We start from the raw sequence: 24,166 nt of genomic DNA, 5'->3' as shown, positions 1-24,166 counted from the left end.
TGTTTTCTGAAGCATCTCTAATTGGGGCTGGTTAGAAGTTGAGATACTCCTGCTGAGCTGTATTGCCCCAGAGATTGCTCATGAACTTGTCTACTGGAGTGCTTTCGCGAAGAGGGAAAGCTGAAAGCCAGCCTGACTCTGTTGTTCATCTCCATTTCAAGTTCACCTTTTGTCCTATCCTTTGGCAATATCACTTCAAAGACATCAAGGTGGAATTCCCACCTTCTGAGGCCCAATATCCCAAATCCTCTCCTTCAGGCTCTTTTGCCCCTTGTTTTAACCCCACCTCCTTCCGTCTTCCTCTTCCTCAAACCTCCCATCACCACCCCTTATCATCTAATTTATGGCTTAGCATGGTGGAATGTATCACATTTCTAGGTGGAAATTGAGGATCTCATTTCCAGCCAGTTTTCCCCCCATTCTTCTCCTCTCTTCCCATTTGCCCATTTTCTTCTCAGAATCCCTTCTCCTGTAGCTTTTTATATTATGTCAATTTTTATGTGGGGGCAGGAGAAAAGTGTTCTCACTGAAGGGATGTAGTACAGGGGACACCATTCAACAGGAGAGAAAAGAAGGTCACTGAATTTCAAAACTCAAAGAGAGAAAAGACCAAGATGGTGGTCTCACCAGAGCATTTTTTCCCCCAACAATTCAGCGTTCAGATTCACCTCTTTTTAACAGGAGGAAACTACCTATACATGAGACACCAACCATTGCCTGTCTATTTATATGCAAGACTCTGCCCCGTCCAGAGACTCTGCTGCTTTGTTCAAACCTACTGTGGCCTATGACCCTCAAGCACAGCTGACTGAACCAATATTAGGCACCTGACATAAACCCAGTCTATCCATAGGCTAGCCAACCACCTATGACTTGGTTGACTGGCTCAAAAAATTAGTATGAGCCCATGAAACTCCCCATTTGGGAATTTAAAATCGAGAAACTGCTGAGTCAGATTGACATGGCAGCTAAATTAAAGGAATATGAGGTAAACTGAACCACAGGTAAATGAAGTTATGAGAAAACAGAACAGAATGAAGCAGATCCACAGAGACAAGGGTGAGCTTGAGAGAAAAGAGCGACTCCATGTTCCTAATGATTTTGTGGTTTCAATTTGAGTATGTATATCCTGGCAATTTTCCTCATTTTTCTTACTGTCCTTAGGTCTCTGCTGTTTGCAAAAAACCTAAAACAATCCGACTAGAATGCAAAAATCATTGACCCAGTAATGGATTGCTAGTTTTAGCCTGCAGGCAGATCTGATAACTCCCCATCTAGTTCCAAAGTTTGCCAAAGATTCAAATTTAGTTACCAGGAATTGTAGGATTATTCAGTCTGAATTATGCAAAATGTTAACCAAAAGCTATCTGGCCTTTGCTCTCTGAATTTCCTCATCAACAGGCTAATCCTCAATGAAAACACAGGAAATATTTCTCCCCCGCGAAACTACCCTCTTCCTTCACATTCAATCATCCAAACAAGCCAGCTGTGCCCCTGTGTTCATCACTTATTCTAATTAACCCAAGGAAGACCCAGAGGCCTTGTACAGTGCTGTGTGTTCAGCAGTAAATAACAGCTAATTAGGATCAGGAGTGGGAATCTTCACCGTCCTTTCTGGTAAGAAGATCAAGGTGCATTCACTTCAAGTTGTTATTCTGGATCACCAGTCAGAATTCATGTTTCTATCACTGCTAATCCTGTTCTTTAATTCTCTCAATCACTTCTGTTCTACAAGATAAAGAATGGCAGGAATTACTGAGTGAGAGGTTCTGAGAACCTGGTTTATTTTAGAGTTCTACAAAGGCTTCATTTCCCCTTCCCACCACCCTCCTTCGTTTACAAGTGAATGTCTCTCTATTGCTCTCCTTCAGCACAAATATTCCCATGAAAAACATCTATATAAATAAGTGAGTGGTGTCAGAATCTGAAGAAATGTGCCGTGCATCAAGAGCAGCTCTAAGTTCCCACTGTGGTTCAGGACACTCCAGTGACTCAAATGACCTTTCTGTCCAAAGATTTGCATCACTTTGTTCTAGTTTTGCACTATATGGAATTACAGTAATGTGAATAATTTTTCTTCTACAAAAAAAACCACTAGGAAATCTATGAAAACATTTTTGACAATTGAGATAATTGCATTTTAATCTGTTCAATTAAACACAGTAAGATTACTTTTCTACCAGAAAATGCCAGGTAACTAAATTGTACTAAAGTCACTTTAGTGAGAATTCAAAGAATAAATTTACTTATTAAACTGAGCCAGAAAAGTAGCATTTAATTGATAGCTCATTATTACAGGAGGTGGGGAGGGAGAAGAAAAATTAAGTATATGCCTTAGTCAAGGCAGCTTACCCCAAACTTCTTCATAGGATGAACCTCATAAATACTTTAAAACATACAAGCATGCATTGGATCTGAGGTCCAGTCAGCAGAATGGTCCACCAGGGCAAGGCCAGTGACCAATGACAGTTGCAACTCCAGGCAGAAGGAAGAAGAGTCACAGTGGCATCAGAGGCTCCAGCAAAAGGGATCGGGTTGGTGGGTTCACCCCAGCATAAGGCAGGCTGGTGTTTGGCCTGACACATTTACCAGGCAGATGTATGAGAGGGCTGGCACAACATGGCACCAGAGGGCTTGGCAATAAGTTTCAGGGATTCTCTCACACAAGGACTAGAGGTCAGTCTTGAGGTCTTTCATGGGGGATCCAGGCAGAAAATCAGCAAAGAAGGTCAAGATATAAACCTAGTTAATGGAACCAGGGCACAACTTCAGCATAGGAAATGAGCAAGGGTAATGACAGAACAAGGCCAAGAGCAGAAATGATGAGGCTGACCCACTGACCTACTGACCAAGGGGTCCTTTAATTTCCTCTGCTAAGAGCCAGACTGCTCCAAGAGCTTGTAACAGGACCAAGACAGCTGGTGAGAATGATGGATTTAAACTGCTGTTACACAATAAATACATGATAAATGATATTATTATTGCTGTTGTTTATTGTGAAGGGATTAACTGGGAGAAGGTGGGTCACACTGGAACGGGTCTATGGACCTGAAAGCTAGACGGGGGCACATGGAGACACATGTTTGGTGGGTGGAAGTCCAAGCAGGTGGGGCAGAATCTCTGGACAGCATGGTGGCAGGAACCAGTGGGAGGCGGGGTTGAGAGGTGTGAGGACGTGTGATGGTGCAGAGATAGGCAGACTGCAGGGTCTGCAAGTCAGAGCTGGCCAGAGGCAGGTCCCCAGGGGGCTGGAGTACGGGGGCAAGACTCTAGTCCTCTACAGAGGGGAGAGGGGATATTCATAAGAACAAAACCAGAGCTGTACAAACAGGGGCAATGGCAGGGGTAATGCATTAGTTTCTCCTGAATATGGGTAACACTGGCCTCAAGAGCAAGACTGAAGAGGGAGGGAGGGTAAGAAGCCAAGGGTTTACCCTAGCCATCACAAAAGTTCAGCATCTTAGTTGTGGGGTTAAGGGATGCTGAGACCCAAAGCCAGGCATGCCAAGCCTACCCTCCCTCCCCTAAGATACAGGGAGAACAATGTCCTGGCGTACTTCTATGTGCATCCCCGCTCCCTCAACCAAAACGCAGGTGCACAGGAATTAGACAAGCTGCAGCTTGCCTGTCTTATCGCTTGCACTGGGGCTTGTACTGTTTGTGTTGTTGACCTGGGGTCTGTGTTACCAACGGAGACACACAGAGTTAGGGTAACATCTACTTCCAGAATAGTAACAATCTGTGCCTCTACCTTTCACATAAATCTTCCCTTTGAATCAGCTCTGGGGAGACTGAGCAAGAGTCAGTGAGGGTGTATGGATGAAATTAACCCTTGTTCTTTACTCCAAAGAGCCGGGGGGTAGAGCGGGTTCCTTCCTCGAGCTGGGGCCATTCCCAGGATTCCTGTTCAGACTCTTATTCAGCATGCCCTCCCGCACGTACAAGGTAAGGTCAAAGTTCTCCATGGGTTGCTTAATTATTTGGCGAGGAACCCTGTCAACAAATATCAAGCCCAGACTAAATGCATGGCTGGAGACACTGGCCAGGCCTCTGTGATTCTGCTGGGTGGGGATGGTTTCTGGGCTGGCCTCATGGATGAGGGATAGAGGCATAAGCAGTTGCTGAGCGGAAACTCTGTCTTCAGAAAGGAAACCTTTGTCTCATTCTTCTTGATGTCCTCACTAATGGACGGGGCAGCTGCCTATGGCTGTGGGTCTCGCTAACCCAAATTCTCTAATGGTCAGCATGGTAGTTTGCTGTCTCTCTGGTATTAGGACCACATGCCTGGGCTTGGGAAGCAGAAAGACCTGGCTCCCTATCTCACTATTTAGTAAGCATTTGACCACAAGTAAGTCAAGTAACCTCTCCTCAGTTTTCCCATCTGTAAAATGGGGGGGATTTATAAGGTTGGGACGAAGTGGGGTAAACAAAGCAGCAAGCATAGCACATGATAAGTGGTAGTCACCCATGTGCTTGGAGCCTACCTAGAGCCCAAACTTTGCTTAGACGGTGCATATTCTGATACGATTGGTCTCCTTGGTCTCTCATAGCTAGAGGGCTCTCCCAGGAGTCCCATAAGCTAGCTAGTCCCTTAACATAGGGTAAAAAGCCAGATACACTCCATGCCACTGCTGTAGATTTTGCTATCAAAGGTCTGAGAGCCATCTCAGGCAGACTGGAACCCCAAGAGCTGGTCCTAAGGCTTCTGCAGAGGACTGTGGGACTGAGGACCCATCTTCAGGTGATGTGACAGGGCAGGCCATGGCCCATTCTTACAGGTGCTGGGTTTAGAGTTCAGAGGCAGCCACTACCTAATACCCACAACCATGATCCTTACAGAGTGCTTTCATTCGTTTCTTCACTTCAGCACAACAGAGGGTGACAGAGAGCAGCATCACCCCAGTTGACGGGGGGGAATCCTGAAGCCCACAGCAATCGCCCACGAGCCCACAGCTACACAGCTTTTAAGCAGAGAGGTCTGAAGACTTCTAGTCCAGGTCCTGCTCAATGACAACCTACCTCTTTACTGCCCGGGGGAGGTTCTCTGCTAACACCATATGCGGCCAGCTATTTATCATTTGACCAACAAACATTTACCGCCTACTATTTAATAAGAGGTCTTACCTAAGAACTGATATTCAGGCCCTTTCCAGCTGAGGTCTCTTATGAACCTTTTACAACCTTATGAGGAAAGTCATCCTTTTCTTTTGCAGCACCTACCACTTTTTAAAAAATATTTTAATTTAAAATTTATTTTTTATTATTTTTTATTGAAGTATAGTTAATTTACAATGTTTCACATGTACAGCAAAGTGATTCAGTTATACATATATATATATTCTTTTTCAGATTCTTTTCCATTATAGGTTATTACAAGATATTGAATATAGTTCCCTGTGCTATACAGTAGGTCCTTACCACTGTTTTGAAGTACACACATATTTGTGATTACTTATTTTATGTTTATCTCCCCAGTTAGACTACAGGTTCCATCGGGGCAGGCGTCATATTTGTTTACTTTTTCAGTTTTACATACAGCAGGCACTCAACAACAGTAATTGCTTGTTGAACAAAAGTCATGTACTCTTTTGGACAGATGACAAAACTGTGCCCAAATGTTATTTGCCCAAGTTGACCTTGCTAACAAGTAGTTGATCTTTAGAGTTGCCTGGAGCTTGCTGAGGGTAGCCTCTTTTTATCATTGCCCCTCTCAAAGGGTTATCAGAGCTTAGTGGTCATAGCGATATTGGTCAAATCTATTCAGTCACAGACATCATGAAGAATAAGCGGGTCATCTCCAGTTCCTAAATAATAATGTTACTACTACCATTAGATAAAATCTATCACTCATCATAGCAGTGTTACCAGTGGAATCACATTTGTAGAGGGCATCACAGTATTCAGAACACTTTGATCTTCAACATCCTTGGGAGACAGGCAAAAAGATATTTTACTGGAAACTGAAACTTGTGAATTGCCCAAGATGATGTAACTGAGAAGTGGAACCAAGACTCAACTCCAGGTGGAATTTCACCTTGCAATGTAAGAAGAATTTAAAAGTTCTTAAAAATAGAAAAACTATTAAATGTGTAAAGGAGTTGGAAATGTGAATTCAAATCTAAACACCCATACACAACCAGTTCAAATGGTAAGCTTAAAGGTAGAGATTCTCTAACTACTCATTTACTCAGAAGATCAGAAGGATGAAGAGGAATTATAGAAAGGGTAGTATATTTTGATTCAGTTGAATATGATGACTTACTCCTAAAAAAATGGGGTGGAGAGAAAGCCAGGGCCCACGTTACACCTGCCTTTTTTGGTGGCACCGGCTTTGGGGGACTGGCCCAGCCCCCCACTGAGGCTCAAGTGGATATTTCTAATGGCTTTTCCAACCCCCTGACAGGTTTCAGGTGGAGTCAGCACAGGAGACCAAAATACAAGAGCCGTGAATCCCAACTCTAGGCAGAGTCTCGTCTGGGCAGGCCCCAGGCAGCAAGCCCACAGCCAAAGGGACAGAGGTCTCCAATTTCCAGGGAGAGAAAGTAGCAAGAGAAAAGCACAGCCTCAATCCTTAGGGACTTGAATGACTGCTCTCTAGAAAGACAGAAAGCGGATAACCACGGAAAGAGGAGGGACTGATCACTGATGGAAGAGCTACTCTTCCATGGTACTGCTAGACACTTTAACATGTAAATGGATCTAATCATCATAACAAAGTTATAGGGTCATCAAAACTACTCCAGTTTTCACAAATGATGAAACTGAAGCTCAACTTGCTCAAGGCCACACAGCTAATAAGCAGGAGAACCACAGTTTGAATTCACAGCTGTCCTCTTCCACCCCTTCTAAGGGCAAATGGAAAGGAGAAAGCACAGCTCAAGGAATGTCACAGGAGTCAGTCTGCCTCTTGAGTCAGTTTAAAAACAGGCATGTGTCTCTACACACTGGGCTCTGTGTGACCGGTGAGCACGCCGGGATGATGACTGAAGTGCCTGAGACAATTAGGCACCTCAAGCGATGATGGATTTGGGGAGTGGAGCAAGCTGAAGATGCAAGTGGACATATCAGTGGGGAGCAGGGGAGAGTAGGATCAGTGGAAACGAGGCTGGAGTCCACAAAACATGAAAGTGCACAGGGCTCTAATGTGGCCCTTTTAGTAAGAGGTGTGCTTTCTGAACACCTGCCGTCCTGGGCTGTAACAGCATAACATCATATTTTGTTTTACAAATGAACATATCACTTCTAAGTGTACAGAAATACTCTATAGCATTTATGTGAGGGAATCCTTGATATCTGAAAATGCTTATTCACTGAGAAAAGCCCAAGACTTTCCAACTATTTTTTCACTACCTTTCCAGTTTGCTTTTCTTCTCTTCCTCTCCATCTCAAGCACTTTGCTGCATTTAGATGAGTGGCCTTACCTTCCTATTAGGTAATGAAAGGAGTGCCTGAGATCAAGCTACCCATTTGCTCGATGAAAGTCAAGTGCCTTTGACACACACCAAAATTCTATTGTTGCTGCAAACAGCGAAGAATGTCAACAAAAACTAAAATGATAGTGTTTACGTTTCATGTTGGTCTGCTAGATAAGTAGATTTCGATGCCAATGACCCACAGTCATGGAAATACACTTTCCATTGGGATCCACAGCAAACAAAGGAACATGTATATGTGTCTACGTGAATAAAGAAGACAAAAGTTACATGAAACAATACATGGCTGTCTTATGCACACACTCTGATATTTCTATCAGAAATATTGATTCCAGTTCATTATAAAAAACAAACAAAAAGTGGAGTGATGCACTAGGTTGACTTTATGATCCGCTTATGAGTTGAAACTTGTACTTTGACAATCACTAGCCAGACCCAGAATATGAGGACAAATCCATGGTGCTGCAGGAGCTCCCCAACCAGAGGGGGGTAAAGAAGGGTGGGGAAGCTCCAGGAACTGCACACGCTCTTTCTCCTCCATTGCCAGCTCCAGAAAAGGGTAAAACCAAGAAGAAAGGAGGGCAACATAGAGGTGATCATAGACTGAAAGAGCCCAGAGAAAAAGTAGAATTCATTTAAAAAACAGCTCTCCTGGCTAGTGGTCCACCAAAATAATGTGACTCAAGATTCCCTCTAATCATTTTTGATGACCCACATTACTACGAAGCATTATTTACAAGGAAGGCGCTGTTAGAAAACTGATTTTATCCAAACCTGATTCAGAACGTGTGTGTGTGTGTGTGTGTGCGCACACGTGTTTGTGTGTGTGTTTTAAACAGGCCAATGGACAGTAGCTGTTACGTTTGCGGAATTTCCAGTCATTAGGCTGACCTCAGGGCAGGCGAGTGTTTCAGGGAGCGTGTATCAAATCATAATTGAGCCCTCAGCCGCATTGAGGCCAGTGGGCCTCACATCGTGTACGTTTTCCTGCATTTACTTTCAAGAAAATGTCCTAACTTAAATCCCTATCATTCCTCCCCCTCACCAAGAAGCTTCTCTCCGGGGTCCAGTTTAGAAGCAATATTAATCCTCAGTTTTCTTGCAAACCACTCAGAGGCTTCAGCTGTCCAGTTGAGTGCTCACAAAGAAAAATGCAGACACAAACATGACAATCGCACTACCCATTTTTTCTCATGTAACTACAGCTCCAAGACGCGCATTTCTAAGCCCTTTCCCTACAAACACACGATTTCTCCAGTCATAGCCACACACTGTTTGCCTCTATCATTAATGTCTCTTATCAAAATCTTTAAAGCACTCCTTTTGGGGGTGGGGGGGGACAAAAGAGCATGTGTGGGGGAGCACACTCCACTCTTAGTAATAGGCTGCTCAGCAAAGGGGGTTACCACTGAAAAACTGATGCTCTGTTTCCCTGTAGTCACAGACTAGCTCATTACTCACCAGTCAAATACACTTTCTCAGAATGAACTGCAACCTATACATCCATCCAGATGTCTCCTATTTAATGGACACCATCACCAACTCCCCAGATGAGTTACTTGGGGAAGAAAACTAAATTTCCTTCGGGCATTCTTCCATAAAGGTTGGATTTACACCCATTTAGTGTCACAGATGTGTGAAAAAAATGATGAAAGCAGTGATTTTCAAGGTCCCTTCTAGGCCTTTTAGGAAGTGGTCTGAGAATGACTTGAACATTATAATTGTTTTAGCACCTTCTGTGTTTGGACACATTCTGGGGTTCTTTGAGCAACAACAACAAAAAAGTGTTCTGAGTTTCTGTCCTCATTCCAAGAGGACAGATCCGGACATTGGTCCCTGACGTCTCCTGGCACCCGTGCAGATCTCAGCTTCCACCTGGGGGTTGCAGGTGGGAAGATGCAGGAGCAGAACCCCTCCTGATGCAAGGGGATCAGGGTCTACTGCTGCCACCAAATCTATTCTCCAAAAAATGAAAAAGATGCAAGTTCAGATGGAAACTATGCTTTCCCGTCTTGGTCAATATAACTATCCCTTAGCTGGTTTAGAATGTCACCAGAGAAGGGGAAGTAGAATCAGCTCCCAGCAAATAGTCAAGTTGACAGTCTTCTTCCTCCTCATGTTCCCCAATTATGCTTTTTGCTGTTGGTGTTGGATGGATAGGGATCCAAACAGCCAGGACATCATCACTGTGAGGAGTCAACCCAAGCAAGTGGAAATCAGTACGCTCTGATATGCACAGAGAAGCATGTGGGATTTAGGCCACGATTCTGAGAACCCTGGGGCCAATAGGCATGGCCCTCTAGAATTTCTACAAAAGGCTGAGTGGTGCAGTCTGGTTGAAAGGAGATACAGTGGGTTTTTATACTTTTTTCTTACCATGACTCAGAGTAAGAAACATATTTTATATTCCTAATTAATACAAACACAAATGTATAAAGTGAAAGGTTTCATGAAAAAATACTGACCCTATGTTGTCATGTACTCTTGACATTTTCTATTGATTCTATTACAGTAAAAATAAAAGACCTAGACATGACTCACTAAATTGATTTCATGACCCCATGATAGTGGGTGGAGAGCAGCAATTTGAAGATACACACACACACACACACACACACACACACTCTGTACTAAAAGCCTTGTCTTGAAGCTGTGCTCTATTCCAAGTTAAACTGCTTATATATTTGGGGTGGCTTGGGGAAGCTTGGAGATTAGGGGAGGCCTAAAGCTTTAGAGATGTTTAGTTTGAGAGCAGCAGAAAAAAGTGAAGAAATCAGTCCCCTTTTTGACTAGGGCCCCTCTCTCTCTCAACAGTGCATCTTTCAGAGAAAGGGGAGCCAGAAAACCAGGACCCTTGATAAAGGACTAAGATGGCACACAGAAAGTTAGGAGAATACCAAAAGCAAGAGCAAAAATGATTTGAGTACCTCAAAATAAAGCACTAGATTTTAACTTCTCCACATAAAACTCTTGAATTGGAAAATATGTCTATATCACAAATGTCCTAAAATATGACCCAAAGCCAAGCTTTAGTTACATTACTCTTTCCTTGTAAAATGAAAGTTCCCTTATGATTCAAAAAAAATTCAAAGAATAAAATGGATGTATTTTTCTTCTATTTTTATCTTGTAACTGCACCAAGATTATTTAACTAACTTCAATTTTTTGAATCATTTCAGGCTAAAAATGTCTAAGTTTGCCACAAGCATATCTCCAAGTTTAAAAAAATAATTACATCAATATCTTACTGTGTCACAGTCTTAATTTGTACACAGCTTACTATAGAAAGGCTACATTTAAATGAGTATCTTTTACTTTTGTGTGTTTACTCAGAAGAACAACTGTGTGCATTTTTTGGAAGACAAAAGCCAAAATCTGGGAAACAAACTCAAATTTCAGCACAAGATGGAAATCAGTACACACGTATGGAGGGTTTATAAGAAAAGTGCTATGGGCACGTCAAGACTTTTAGTTACAACTCACAGCACATATCTTGTATCCACTTCTCTCCATTTCTTTGGGCCATTGATTCACACTCACCACAGAAACATCCGCTGGTAGACACTGATGACAGTGATGTGTGATGGGAGAAATCATGTGGGTCTAGGAATCTTATGCTCTTTCAATGGCCTTTATTTAACATTTTCTATGGGAAAAATTTCTTATCAAATGTGCTATATAAATGGCGGAGTAAGCAGAGGTTTTGAAGTAGAGTTATTAGCAAATTCAACTTCATCTCATAATGGGTTATCATTAGCAAGGCGTGAGTTTAAATGATTGGTTAATTAAGTAGAACAAGTATAATGCCTTGGGTTGAATAAAATCCAGTATTTTTTTATTCATCAAACCCCAATCCCATCTCACAAATGTAAATTATTATAATGTCCCCATCTCCCTATCACTTTCCCACCCTCCACTTTCCACCTTAACACACTCTGAGTTCCAAAAGGAAAGTATAGCATTTCCAAGCTGGAAAGAATATTAGATCTTATTATCACTGCAAAAATAAAAACCAGTATCTCCTAATATCTAGAATAGTGCTGTATCCCAACCGTGCTGCCTTCTGTAGCTTGTACAAAATTCAGCCTATGATTATAAATGCATGCTCAGTTTCAGCTGCACTTGATTTATATTAATGTGAGACTCAATGGTGTCTACTGCCAAGATGGAAAGATTTGTGAATAAAAACACATGTCAACAGCAAACAGGAAAGAGTTTTCTCTTACCTGCCACTGACATGGATAATATTATATACCTATACATGGCAGATGCCAGGTTTGCTTGACACACCCTAATGTTCACATTTTGGGCCAAAGGGGAAAAATTACTACCCAGCCAAATGACATTCTAGCAACCTCAAGAAATGAATCTCAGATTTGGAGTGGACTTCAGTCCACTCCAGGGCAGACTATATCATTCCCAAACTGTGCTATTCAGGAATCCTGGAAGGAATGCCAGACCTTGATGGAGCACGTGGTAGGAGAAAAGATGGGAGTACAGTTAAAAATGGATTGTGCCAGGCAGCCAATTCCCTCTGGGCCCCAACCAGGAAACGTGGTTAAGGATGTGGTTCTCCTGGTGAACTTGGAACTAGGAACTGAATTCTCAGAGATCAGGGGGGCACAGGCGGGCTTTTCTCAATCCTGCATCCTTCCCAACATGAGTGAAATTAATTTTCACTGTACCATCACCCTCATCCTATCTCACAGTGCCCTCTAATCTCTGAAGGCTGCCCCTCTCTGCCTTCCCCTGGTTACTTCTAACTCAATTATTACTTCTTCTGAGAAGTCCTGGTATGGGTCAGACCCACCCCCTGGAGGTTCCATAGCACCAGACAGAGCTCTGTCATAAAACCCTGTCCTCTTGTTCTGCAAGTGTCTGCCACTGGTCTGCCTTCCTAGCTGGACTGTGAGGTCCTTATGGGCAACGGTGGTACCTAATTCACCTACATCTCCCCACCACCAAACATTGGGTCTAGACAGTTGCTGAAGGCACAAACATACTACATGAGTGATGCAACTATTGTGCCTTTACCTTCAAAAACAGTCATTTTTAACGCAATCATGGCACTCATCATCACTGCTAGAAGCAAATTAGAAAACTTCAATATTTCTTAAACAAAAGAACAAAGGAATCAAAGCAAACATATTTTTAATGAAGTCAAAGATTTACTTACTCACACATACTCAAATCAAGCAAAATACTGATATATTCATCTTCATTAGAATGACAGCTTATCCCATAAGCCCATCTAGCTACAAAAGCAGACTAAAAGTTGTATTCCCTTTAATTTGCTATGTTAAACTAATTCAGGTTTGATTTGTTGGGCAAAATTAAACCAACCCTATACTAATTTGTACTTCTATCTTTGTAGTCTGCTGTGCTCATTTCTCTGGTCATACTTGCTTAGATGATCTAGACATTTAGAAACAGCAGCCTAAAGTCTGGTGATTTATTCCTTTCTACGTGCTACTACCCCTCAGCACTCAGTTTCAGGAAAACAATGTATATTATTACATTATTTGACAATGACAAAGTAAACTGGGATGGCATTACACGCACACATTTTTAAATGGGATTTGTTGTTTGAGATTACTCTTGCTTGTCCATTTGGATGAAAAGTGCCTGTTTATGAAATGCACCTGAGGACTCTGACAGATTTAATACCTAATATCAGTTTAAGAACAGCAGTGAAAGCCAACTTCAAAGGTCAGGGGAGCATTTTGATACAACATCAGGGATTGCATTACAGTAAATAAATATTTTTCTACTACCTGGGGTGAACAATGCACTGTGTTCTGTATAAGATATAAATGAAACCTTTTCTCATTAAGATTTCAGCTATTTTATCCTTTATTATGGCACCTCTTGATTAGGGGAATGAACTCTACCATGTGTCCAGATCTTCAGTCAGAAAACTAGGCTTTCTGAAGTGGTTACAGATTTAAACAGCACATGCCATAAAATAAATAATAACCATCACTCATTTCTTAAACATGCATTTCCAAATTTATATTGAGGTTCATGAATAATTTATTTACGATGCAAAGACAGTAGAAGGTAAATCTTTTCAAAAGTCTTAAGTAGATTTTTCTGTGTTGTGGTTTGTATTAATGGACTGGATACCTAATTTTGAAGAAATCTGAGCTCAATAAGAATTCAAAAACATGCAAAAGCAATTTCCCAGCATATGTGAATTATAAGGGATCCATCCCTGCCTTCTTAGCCTTATAATAATTCTAGGAATCTCTGCAGAAAGTTCATTTTCAGCTAATAGTATCTAATAGAAGACACTCCCTACTCATCATTATGTTCTTTCTTTTCAAGGCTTTCAAGATCAACTGCATGGGAGTAGATTACATTATGGGATGCATCCCAGTTCCCAAGACACACGTCAATTTCCAAACGTTTATTGCCAAGGCCATGTAGAAGAGTCGGAAGAGAAACACCCTGAAAGAGAGCAGCTGTTCTAACCAGTTGGAGGTGACAATTTATCAAGAACCGTTTAATCTGCCGCCATGTGAAGAGCCTCCAGCGCCTTCACGTTCCAGCTTGGTGAGAATCAGGGTAATTTATAATTATGGTTTAGGGCAGTTTACTCACCTGAAGTTAAACAGAAGTTTGAGGAAACGTGTGCATTTAAAAAAGCAATCATCCAGTAGGCTGGTAAATAAGGCACAATTATGCATAAAGTGTGCCCGGGCAATTTGTGGGTCTCATGTAAATGCCTGAATTATTTTTTTAAGTAAAATGAAAACAATCTACTCTCATTTAGGAGAGGAGGGAAGTAAAATGATTCACTTAGTTAATATCCAAGTTATATTGTATATCGTTAGTGTGTAAAATGATATTCAGGTGGCAGTTTTATACTGATTAAATGATCTATTATGATTAAGTACAACTGGCAACAAGCACTTCAAGCAAAAAAGACCTTCATACTTTCATGAGAAGGTCAGTTCTGCCACTTATCAGCTGTGTGTGACTTTGGACAAGTTACTTAACCTTGGTTACCAGAGACTCAGTCTCCTTATCTTTTAAATAGAGCTAATAATAACACCATCTTTTGGGATTCACACACATAAGTTGGCTGGTCATCAGACATGGTCTTAAGGCTCACCTTGCCTCTGGGATCGATATAATTATGCTTTTTTCCTAACCAAAGAATAAACCAGGACCCAAATATGTAAGTCCAAATAGTTAAGTGCCCCAATAGAAGGGGAATTACTATGCAAATACGTATTGCTTACCTTTTCCGTTTATGCCTTCCTTTCCCCCCCTCAATGTTTATTTTTACTTTGGAGATTTATTACTTTGTGCTAAGCATATTGCCTTCTTCCTAAAGAGGTCCCTAACAGTGCAAATGCTCCAGGCAAGGATAATTAAAGCCATTATCACTTTGTGAGAATGAGTTTGTGTGCTTTTCTCTTAGACGGAATACTCCATATACTAATACCGGGTACCTGGGAAAGGATAAAATGGCTCTGAAAGGGAGGTGAAAGGGCACAGGATATATTTCCCAATTTTCCTTGAGTAAACTCTGCCAGTTAATCATTTATTAAGTACTAAAAACTTTCTGGGAAAAAAAAAAAAAACTCAAGAAAATGGCATTAGTAGCTGCCTCTGAGGAAGGGAACTGGGTAGTCAGGTACAAGGGTGAGGTAAGGGGGGCAAGACTTTCTTTCTTTTTTTTTAATAAATTTATTTATTTATTTATTTATTTATTTAGGGCTGAGTTGGGTCTTTGTTGCTGTGCGCGGGCTTTTTCTAGTTGCAGCGAGCGGGGGCTACTCTTCATTGCGTGTGCAGACTTCTCCTTGTGGTGGCTTCTCTTGTTGCGGAGCAGGGCTCTAGGCGCTTGGGCTTCAGTGGTTGTGGCTCGCGGGCTCAGTAGTTGTGGCGCACAAGCTTAGTTGCTCCGCAGCATGTGGGATCTTCCCGGACCAGGGCTTGAACCCATGTCCCCTGCATTGGCAGGCGGATTCTTAACCACTGCACCACCAGGGAAGTCCAAGACTTACTTTCACCATGTATCCTCTTGTACCTTTTGAATTTGGTACTGCGGAGATGTACAATTGAAACAAAATTTTTATTTTTTAAAAAACCCAATCCTCGCACACTGTCATAGCTTTTAGATATTTGCTTACTGGACTTTGACGTTTAGAAGTTAACTTTTTTTTTGTCCCTCTAAAATGTAAGCTGGATTCATTTAAAATATGATTGGTTTCTTAAGGCTAATTTATTTGTCTTCAAAATATTAAGCATATTAAGACATTCATATTCCTGAAGACACAAAGTTCTTAGACAAGTAATATTATTTGCTGACTTTCTTTATATGCAGTTTTCTTCACTAAAACTTAAGCTTGCTGCAGACAGGGTCTATGTTTTATTAATCTTTTTATTAATCTTTATTAATCTTTTATTAATCTTTATTAATCTGGCCCCATTATGGCAAACACTGAGCTTTCACAAAAGCGTTACTTTCTTGAGTTTGGTTCTCAGTCCTTTCTTCCAAGGAAGAAAAGTAATTAAATATAACATGATGCTTTGATTAAGAAGAAACTTCTCAGGATTTTAATAAAAACAAAACAACAACAAGAGACAGAGGCACGGAAAGGGAGAGGGAGAGAAAAACACTTATAAATCACCCATAGTTGTAATGAAACTTGTGGGACTCTACTGATTGGAAATGCTTGCAAAACACCAAATATGTCATAATGAGGGAGAACGAAGGTTGACCTAAAATCATGAACAAATTTGTTCAACAAAATATATTTGCTACATGATTATTGTGTTCAAGGCCCAGGGGATAAAATGTTGAACAACGCAGACATGATCCCTGCCCTCACAGTTTTCATAATAGTGGGGGGTACAGAAAGATAAACAGGCAATTACCATATGGTATGATAAATACCATAACAGGGAGTACAGAGGTGCTCATAAAAGGCCAACCAATCTAATGTTTGAGAAGGTGAGATCTAATATCACAACAGTTGGGACTAGAGCTTTAGAGTCCTGCAAATCTGAGTTCAAATCTTGGTTTCACTAGTTCCACTCTATAACCTTGGGCAATTTATTTAATCTCTCTAAGACTCAGTTTCATCAACTTTTAAACAGGAATAATGATAGCAATGAGCTCAAAGAGTTGATGTGAGCATTCAATGAAACACATGTCATAAATCCGGCACAATGTCTGGCAAATGGCAAGCACCCAATAAAGATTAGCTAATAATATTAATGGTAAGAGTAAACTGAGAACTGAAGCATGAGTAGAAACAGCCAGGTAAAATGCAGGAGAAGAAGGAGGAAGAATGTCCTGGGCAAAGGAGGAATGTACACCCATAAAAGCAACAGCATGGTGAGCTTTAAAAAGAACCTGGCTTGAGCCAAGAATTGGGAGGCACCTCAGGTGGGGTCAGAGATGCAACTGAAGCTGGAAAGGCAAAGCAGAACCCAGCTCAATGGGTTTATCAAGCTCAGTGGAGGCCCCTCTAGAATTTTAATCAGAGGAGGAACAGGATCAGATCTGAGTTTTAGAAAGACCAGCTTGGCTACAGTGTGGAAAATGGAATGCAGAAGGAGAAGACAGGAGATCAGTGTTAATAATTTTAATATAATGACTCAGCTGTTGTGGAGTTTCAGTTAGGGAGTTAGGTGTCACATATATGTATATACATATGTATATATAAAACAATCCAAAAAGTCCTTGAAGTAATTATTATCAGCTTGCTGGTATTAGCTAATTAGCATTACATTAATTCTTTTGTTCATTCATTTAACAAGAATTTATTAACTTCAGTGTAGGCAGCAAACTGTGAGAGATTTCAAAGAAATCTCTGAAGCACCTCACCCAACATGACTGCCCGCATTCCTCTCTCTGGTTGGAAGGCCCATTACTCTGGGAACCCAGATCAGGTGCAGTGGCAAAGGTGTTTTGGGGAGGGACCACACACCTGCAGAAAACTTGAGCTGGGAGGCAGTGCTAATGAGCAGATTAGGCTGGAACCTAAGGCATGAAGAAGACTCCCCTTCACCCTTGGAAGGGGAAATGTCACTGTAACTGCATCAGTGTAAAGTAGACTTCTTACTGCTCAAGGAGTAAATCTTCCACGACCCACTGGTAAGTGAATAAGAACGACCAACACTTATGAAATGTCCTGTCCTCTATATTTCTGATGGATTAATAAATTATTACCACAATTCTATGAAATAGGTATGATTATGTCCACTTTACAGGTGAGAAAACTGAGGCAAGAGATACTCCCTAAGGTCACAGAATTAGATCCAGTCTGATGTTCTTATCCATTACACTATGTGGCCTCTGGCAGTGGGCAACCAGCCTGAAGAGTGAAACCCATTTAAAACGTATGCCTCAAAATCTGATGGGGAGACAGATCACTGCCCACTTTAGTATCAGGAAGGCCAAAATTTGAAAGGTTTTATTATAGCAATAAAATGAAATGGATGATTAAATATATGACAGTCTCTTAACATGAAATTGGACCAGCCTCATCAAATGAGTACCATTTTGAAAGGGTTTTTAAAATCTATGTTACTCTTTTAAGCACAAACCACAGCTTTGTCATATGGCCTAGGACACATTAGAAAGTATTCAAATGGGGTTACATGCTTATCAGTTTAAAATAGAGTGGGTCATCTCACACGTTCAAAGATGGAGAGGTGGCAAAGGAGATAAAAGAGCTAAGAGAATGAGACCTGTTACTCTTTTGGTTTTCTGCTAAGGCAGGGTGAAAAAAAAAAAGCTGACTATCTTAGTGGGAAATAAATCAAATATACTTATTCTCTCAGACCAAGCAAAGTTCTAGCAGCCAAGTAATGAAGCATGTGGAGAATAAGCATATTTTAACTACAAGCTTTATGAGGCATTTCCAATGTGAATCGAATAAAGGAAAAATAGGGAGGGAAAATCCTTAACCCTCCAGATATGAAAGAAATCACCAGCTTCTTGCAATGCCACTTGATGCCAATAGCAACCAAGAGTCTTGACCCTGGGCTCTTAGCAGGCAATGAGAAGAATCCCAGGCCAGACGGCACTTTAAAATCCAATCTCACTCTTATTTGTCTCTCCCCAGTAACCTACCTTGTGTTTAAAGCAATCACAGACATTTTCACAAACTGCAATATATTAAAGTAGTCACCATCCTCTGAGAACACAAAAAGCTCTAATTGCTATGAACTTAAAAATATAGAGAATAAAAATTATTGAATTTGTGAAACCACCATTTCCAATTAAACACACAGACACATACACACTCCCAACACCCTACGAGTTCCGCTTTTCAAACCCAGACACCACGGCTCAGCAACAGGCCAGTCTTCTGGCTCAGCACTTGCCAGTCCCTTTTTGCGGGACTCACTCTCCACCACCGAAAAGTAACTCGGGACGACCCAGGTCTGCGGGCATCGACCGTTAATTCATCCGGCCCTCCCTGCTCCCAGCTCCTGGCAGGACTTGGGGGTTTAGGGTCATCAACCGGACCCACGGAGCCCTCGCCCAGGCTCCGCCCGCCCGCTTGGAACGGCACCTCTCCCTGCCCCCCCTCCCTGGGAAACGAGCAGAGTTACACTGTCTTCGCTGCTTCTTAATCTTTACAAATAAAAATGCCTGTGAGACGGATTCCCCACCCCACCCACCTGCCCAAGTCCGCACCACCACACTCAGTCGGCTCCTCTAGAAGGCATCCAAGCTGCGCCGGGAGGCGTGAACAATGAACTTCTCTCTCTCGCACACACACCGTCTCCCCCAAATGGGAAGTTCTGAACTAGCCCGGGGGCCACTTCCGCGATTCCCCCCGCACGTCCGGCTCGCGCGGCGCGGGAGGGCCCGGCGCGCGTCCCCGGCCGCGCCCCTCACGTCTCCGGGCGGCTAGTTACCTCCTTCCTCCGGCTCGGCGCCCCGGGGCGGGTGATGAGGGCCGTCTCCTCGCACACCACGGCCACGTCCTCCACGAACACGCAGTCCGGGAGGCTCTCGTCGGCCGGCAGCTGCACCACCTGCAGCCCCAGCTTACTGCCCAGCACGCCCACGTACAGCTGGTGCTGCCGCTCGGCGCGGGCGAAATCCACCTCGTCGCCCTTGGTGTGCCTCAGCGCGTGCTGGCCGAGGGACTCGGGCAGCCCCCGCACCACGACGTGGGTGGCCCGGCCGAAGGCGGCGGGATGGCCGAGCGAGGCCATGGCTCGGGGAGGCGGCGGGGGGCGCGGCAGCCGGGTCTTCCGCGGGCAGCGCGCGCCGAGCCTGCGAGCGCCCGGCGGCTCCCCTTGGCAGCAGATGAATGTGGTGCAGCGGGAGCCCGGCTCGCGCCCGGAGCCCTGCCCGCGCGACTGAGCATGCCCAGACCTCCGGGCGCCGGCCCGCGCGCAGCCCGCGCGCCCACTTGGCGCTCTCGGGTTTGCGGCAGCCGAGGCGGGAGTTGTAGTGGCGAGCATCGCACGAGGAGTGGGGCCGGAGGCGGCGGCCGAGGAAGCCGGCAGCGCAAGAGGTGCGCGCCGGTGAGGGGACCTCGGCCAAAAGGCGCCGTACCCGGACTTGACGTTATCTGGGTTCCGCCGCAGGTGCACACCTCACGTCGACCCAAGGCGCACTTAGAGAGCGGGCTATGTTCTGGACAGAGCGACTGTGGGGTCTTCTTGGTGGTCGGGAAGCAAAGGATGGGATTCCTTTGTGGATAGATACTTTGACCTCTCTCCCTACTCTCCTGCTCCCAGGTTGCCCAGCACGCGGTACCACGCCCCACCTCCACCCCCAGTTCCTAGCGTGAGAATCTGTCTTCGAACCCAAGTCCACCTTACCTTGACTTTCTCTGCAGATGACCCCTCACCCCACGTGAGACTCTAGATTATTAAAAGAATGTTATTTCTTCCTGTCTGAAAGAAAGAGGAGGAGCCCAAGAGACACATATATAGAGAGACATAGACACATGGAAACTCACAGTATTTCAAGGACAATCCGTTCTTACGAAGAATGTGATTCTGTTTGCCTACAGGGCCCGCAGAGGTAGGGAGGCAAAGACCAAGTGTGCTTTCCTCCACGATAGATGTGCGCTCACCTTGAGCAGTTTCAGACGTGGAGCGTCAGAACGCTTTTGGCACTGGGAAAGAGGGTTTCCAAACTCCTCCCTTGCCTTTCCCTCAGGCCTGTACAGACTCCGTGGAATTCCCAAGATATTTGTTGAACGTTTCTTTTTTCATGCCCCTCAGGGAGTTCCTTTCCCTTCTTAATGGTACTAAGCTTCTATTTTTCCTCTCTCACGCATTGCAGATTACATAATCCATGGGTTCTGCTCTTTATGAGGGGAAGATCCACTTCAGGTAGTAACTCCAAAATAATCTCAGGTAATAATCTTCTTTCCTCACGTTCTGTAGCATATTTCTAATTTTAAGATTGATTAGATCATAGAACATTAGATTTGAACAGGACCTTAGAAACCCTCTCATCTAAATTCCCACTCAATGTTCTGGAATTCCAGCTAAAACATCTATGACAGTGACCAGACCTTTACTTGAACATTCTAAACCTCACTTACTTGCAAAGTGTATTCCACTTTTGAAGAGTTATCACAGTTAAAAAGTCTTCATTGTGGGCTTAAATCCCACTGGTCCCAGTTCTGCCTTCTGGCATTACCTAGCATGCTAGTATTCTTTCACAAGACAGCATTCACATATCTGAAGACAGTTCTGCTATCTATGCTACCTGACACCGCATCCCACCCGCCATCCTGACCCACTCCAAGCCTTGATCCTGAACCACCAAAAAGTAACTAGTGATTGGTTTCTAAATCCCTTCAACATTCTGGTCATCTTCCTTTTGATACACAGTGGTTTGCCTGTATCCCTTTTAAATCATGGTATCTGGAATAGAAACAATTCTTCCTGTGGTCTGACCCGCACAGACTACAGCAGGACCCTTATTCCAGGTACTAGGCTTCTATTAACACTGCCTAAAATTGTATTGACTTTTTTGGTGGTCCAGTGCCAAGGTCAAGGCCACAGCCTTTTTGTCAGAACTCTGATACCAGTTTTTAGGAAATGTAGGTTTCTAGGAGAGATCTAGCTAAGGATCCTGGAACAGTTGTCCCAACTGAGCAACAGAGGAGATGTGATCTGCCTTCTCTCCCCTCTCTCAAGGGTGACTTAAATTTACCCAGATGACATGGCATTTCTCAGCTTTGAAAGTGAGGGGTCTTAAGTGAAGGACAGCTCTGACCCTGACACTGGGGAGTGGGACCAAAAGTAAAATAACAAACCTTTGAGACCTACTGGGTTCTACTTCTGAGGCAAAACTCTCAGGGAACCCATGCTGATACTAAATTGGCACCAAATTAGTGTCCAGAAATCACTTGATGGTGTTCTCAGCGGGGGATTCCCACCAATGCTACAGGTGAAAGTTACCCCATGTGCTGAGCTTGCCCAGGCTAAAGTATGGGCCTTTTCCCCCCCATTACCTAACATTGAGGTTTCATCCACCTCCAGCTGGTCTCCACCTAGCAAACTTAATTCATGCCTGTGCCTTGTTAGAGCCTGAATACTTTGCCACCAAGTGCCCTGAGCCTAATTATAAACAAAGTCCCGTGTACCCACTCTGGGCTCATGTCAGCCCAGCAGCCAATTAAAACCTGAAAGATTTTTCCTATAAATTGGTGTTAGCCCTATCTTTCCATACTGAAATTGGGCCACTTTTTTTTTTTAATCTAATTTTGCAGTTATCCCTATTAAATGTTATCTTCATTCCAACTTGCCTCATTTTGATTCTGTCATCTTGTGCATTATTTATTACCTCTAGTTTTGTGTCATCTGAAATTTGATAAGCACGCCTTCTGTCTCTTCTAAGCAGTTGTCCAAAAGTGTTAGAATGTGTATATTGGTGAAAAGAATAATAAAGACACGAACTCCAGTAAATCACTTCTTACATGCCTTCCTGCTTGAGTGATAAAGGACCACTTTTGGGAAAATGGAAATGGAATAAAGCCCAAATGGAAAATGGGCTTTATTAAGTCTAATACATATATACATTCATTTTCCCTACAGATATTTATTGAGAATTCTCAAGGCACAACACCATGTTATGTACTTCAGAGACATACGAGAAGCATTAAAACATGATCCTTGACCTTGAAGAGCTTACTGGGAAAATAAGACATCCAAAGTGAGAGCTATGCTAAGGGCATATGAGAGATACAATCAACAAAGTGCTATAGGAAGTTAAGGGAAAAAGAAATCACAGTGGCTAGTGGGAGTGGAAGAGAGCTGCTTGAAGGTGACTGGACTTGGTTTAGGCCTTGAATAATTTTTAGGATGTGAATAATTGGAAGGATAGAATGAGAATTCTAAGGAAAAGTATGTGCAAAAGCCAAATGCGTGTTCAAGCAACAACAGATCAGTTCAAATCCTGTATGTATTGGTTAAGATAATTCTAGATGCTGTAACAAAATGACCGCAACACATATAGTGGAATAAAGTTGATAGACGTTTATCTCTTGTTCACTTAAAGGCTAACACAGAACGTCTTGATTGGTTCCTGACTCTTCTCCAAGTAACATGCAGGGGTCTGGCCTTCTTCCATTTTGTGGCTCCAGCACTTTCAAATATGGCATCCAAGTTCACCATGCTCACCTTCCTCAAGCTGAAAGAAAGTTACAGAGCATTCAGCACCACGTGTGAGAGGCTTAATGGGCCAGGCCAGGAAGTGGTACATATCACCTCTGCTCACTTTCCTCTGGCTGGGACTCAGTAACATACAGCTTTAGTAACCAAAGGGAAGAGCTGGGAAATAGTCTTCTATGAGCCCAGAAAGGAGAGGAAACAGGTTGGGGAAACAGCTAGCTGGTTTATGCCCCAGAGTACAATGGGGGAAATGGAAAATAAAGGTAGAAAGGTAGGCTAAGCTTTCATCACTTGAGCAGTGGACAGACATATGGTGTGGAGTCTGAGTGTAGCTTCTGAAGCCAAACTCTGTGGGTGGAAGCTTGGCTCTGCTATTTTCTTGTTGTATGATCTTAGTTGTGTTACTTAAAAGCTCTTTGCCTCCGTTTCATCCTAATTTATGAAATTGGAAACAGTGAATCCATTATCATAGGGTTATTAGGAAGATTAAAGTTAATAATACAAAGTGCTTAGAAAAGTGCCTAGGATAGTATCTAGTACCTAGTAGTTGCTCATTAAATATTATTCATTGACAGGTTTTGAGGGTTTTTTGTTTTAGCTTTTGGGTTCTTTTTGTTTGCTTTGTTTTTTTGTTTTTGTTTAATTTTATTGGATTATAGTTGATTTACAATGTTGTGTTAGTTTCAGGTATACAGCAAAGTGATTCAGTTATATCTATATTCATTCTTTTTCAGATTCTTTTCTCATACAGGTTATCACAGAACATAGAATTCTCTGTGCTATACAATAGCACTGACAGGCTCAGAAGGCTTTGAACATGATTTCCTACCTAAGGCCAAACCGCATACATCCATTGAATTATCAGAGTCATATAGGTATCTTAATGCTTTCCAGCAGAACCCATGGCCTTCCTAGGTTGATAGACCAAATCTCACTCACAAGTGTAATCATAGATTCAGTACACATTTTTGAACCTTTGCTACATACCAGGTACTGGGGATGTAATTGTGAATTACACTGTGAGACTTATGGTCAAATTGCTCCTTTTTCTCTTCCACACATTTCAAGATCTTTGTAACTAATTCCCTGTTTAAATTCCCTCTATTTGAAAT

The 24,166-nt window shown here is 42.8% G+C and overlaps 1 protein-coding gene across 7 annotated transcripts in view; it reads right to left on the bottom strand.

Annotated features, from left to right (window-relative positions):
* The window catches only part of DDAH1 (dimethylarginine dimethylaminohydrolase 1), a 248,395-nt gene that overhangs the window by 122,854 nt on the left and 101,375 nt on the right, over positions 1 to 24,166 (bottom strand). The window contains exon 1 of one of the 7 annotated variants that reach the window (XM_082410542.1): positions 19,326 to 19,774. The exons of 5 other annotated variants lie outside the window; for them this stretch is intronic. In XM_082410542.1, the coding sequence (XP_082266668.1) occupies positions 19,326 to 19,628 (303 nt within the window). In that variant the 5' untranslated portion in view covers positions 19,629 to 19,774. Of the gene's footprint in view, positions 1 to 19,085; positions 19,206 to 19,325; positions 19,775 to 24,166 lie in introns of those variants that run through there. One more of the 7 variants, XM_082410548.1, reaches the window with a different exon arrangement.

Source organism: Balaenoptera physalus (assembly GCF_965194825.1).
Source record: "Balaenoptera physalus genome assembly, chromosome: 1".
NCBI lineage: Eukaryota > Metazoa > Chordata > Mammalia > Artiodactyla > Balaenopteridae > Balaenoptera > Balaenoptera physalus.
The sequence above is the reverse complement of the archived record's forward strand: the minus strand, read 5'-3'. Positions and strand labels throughout refer to the sequence as shown.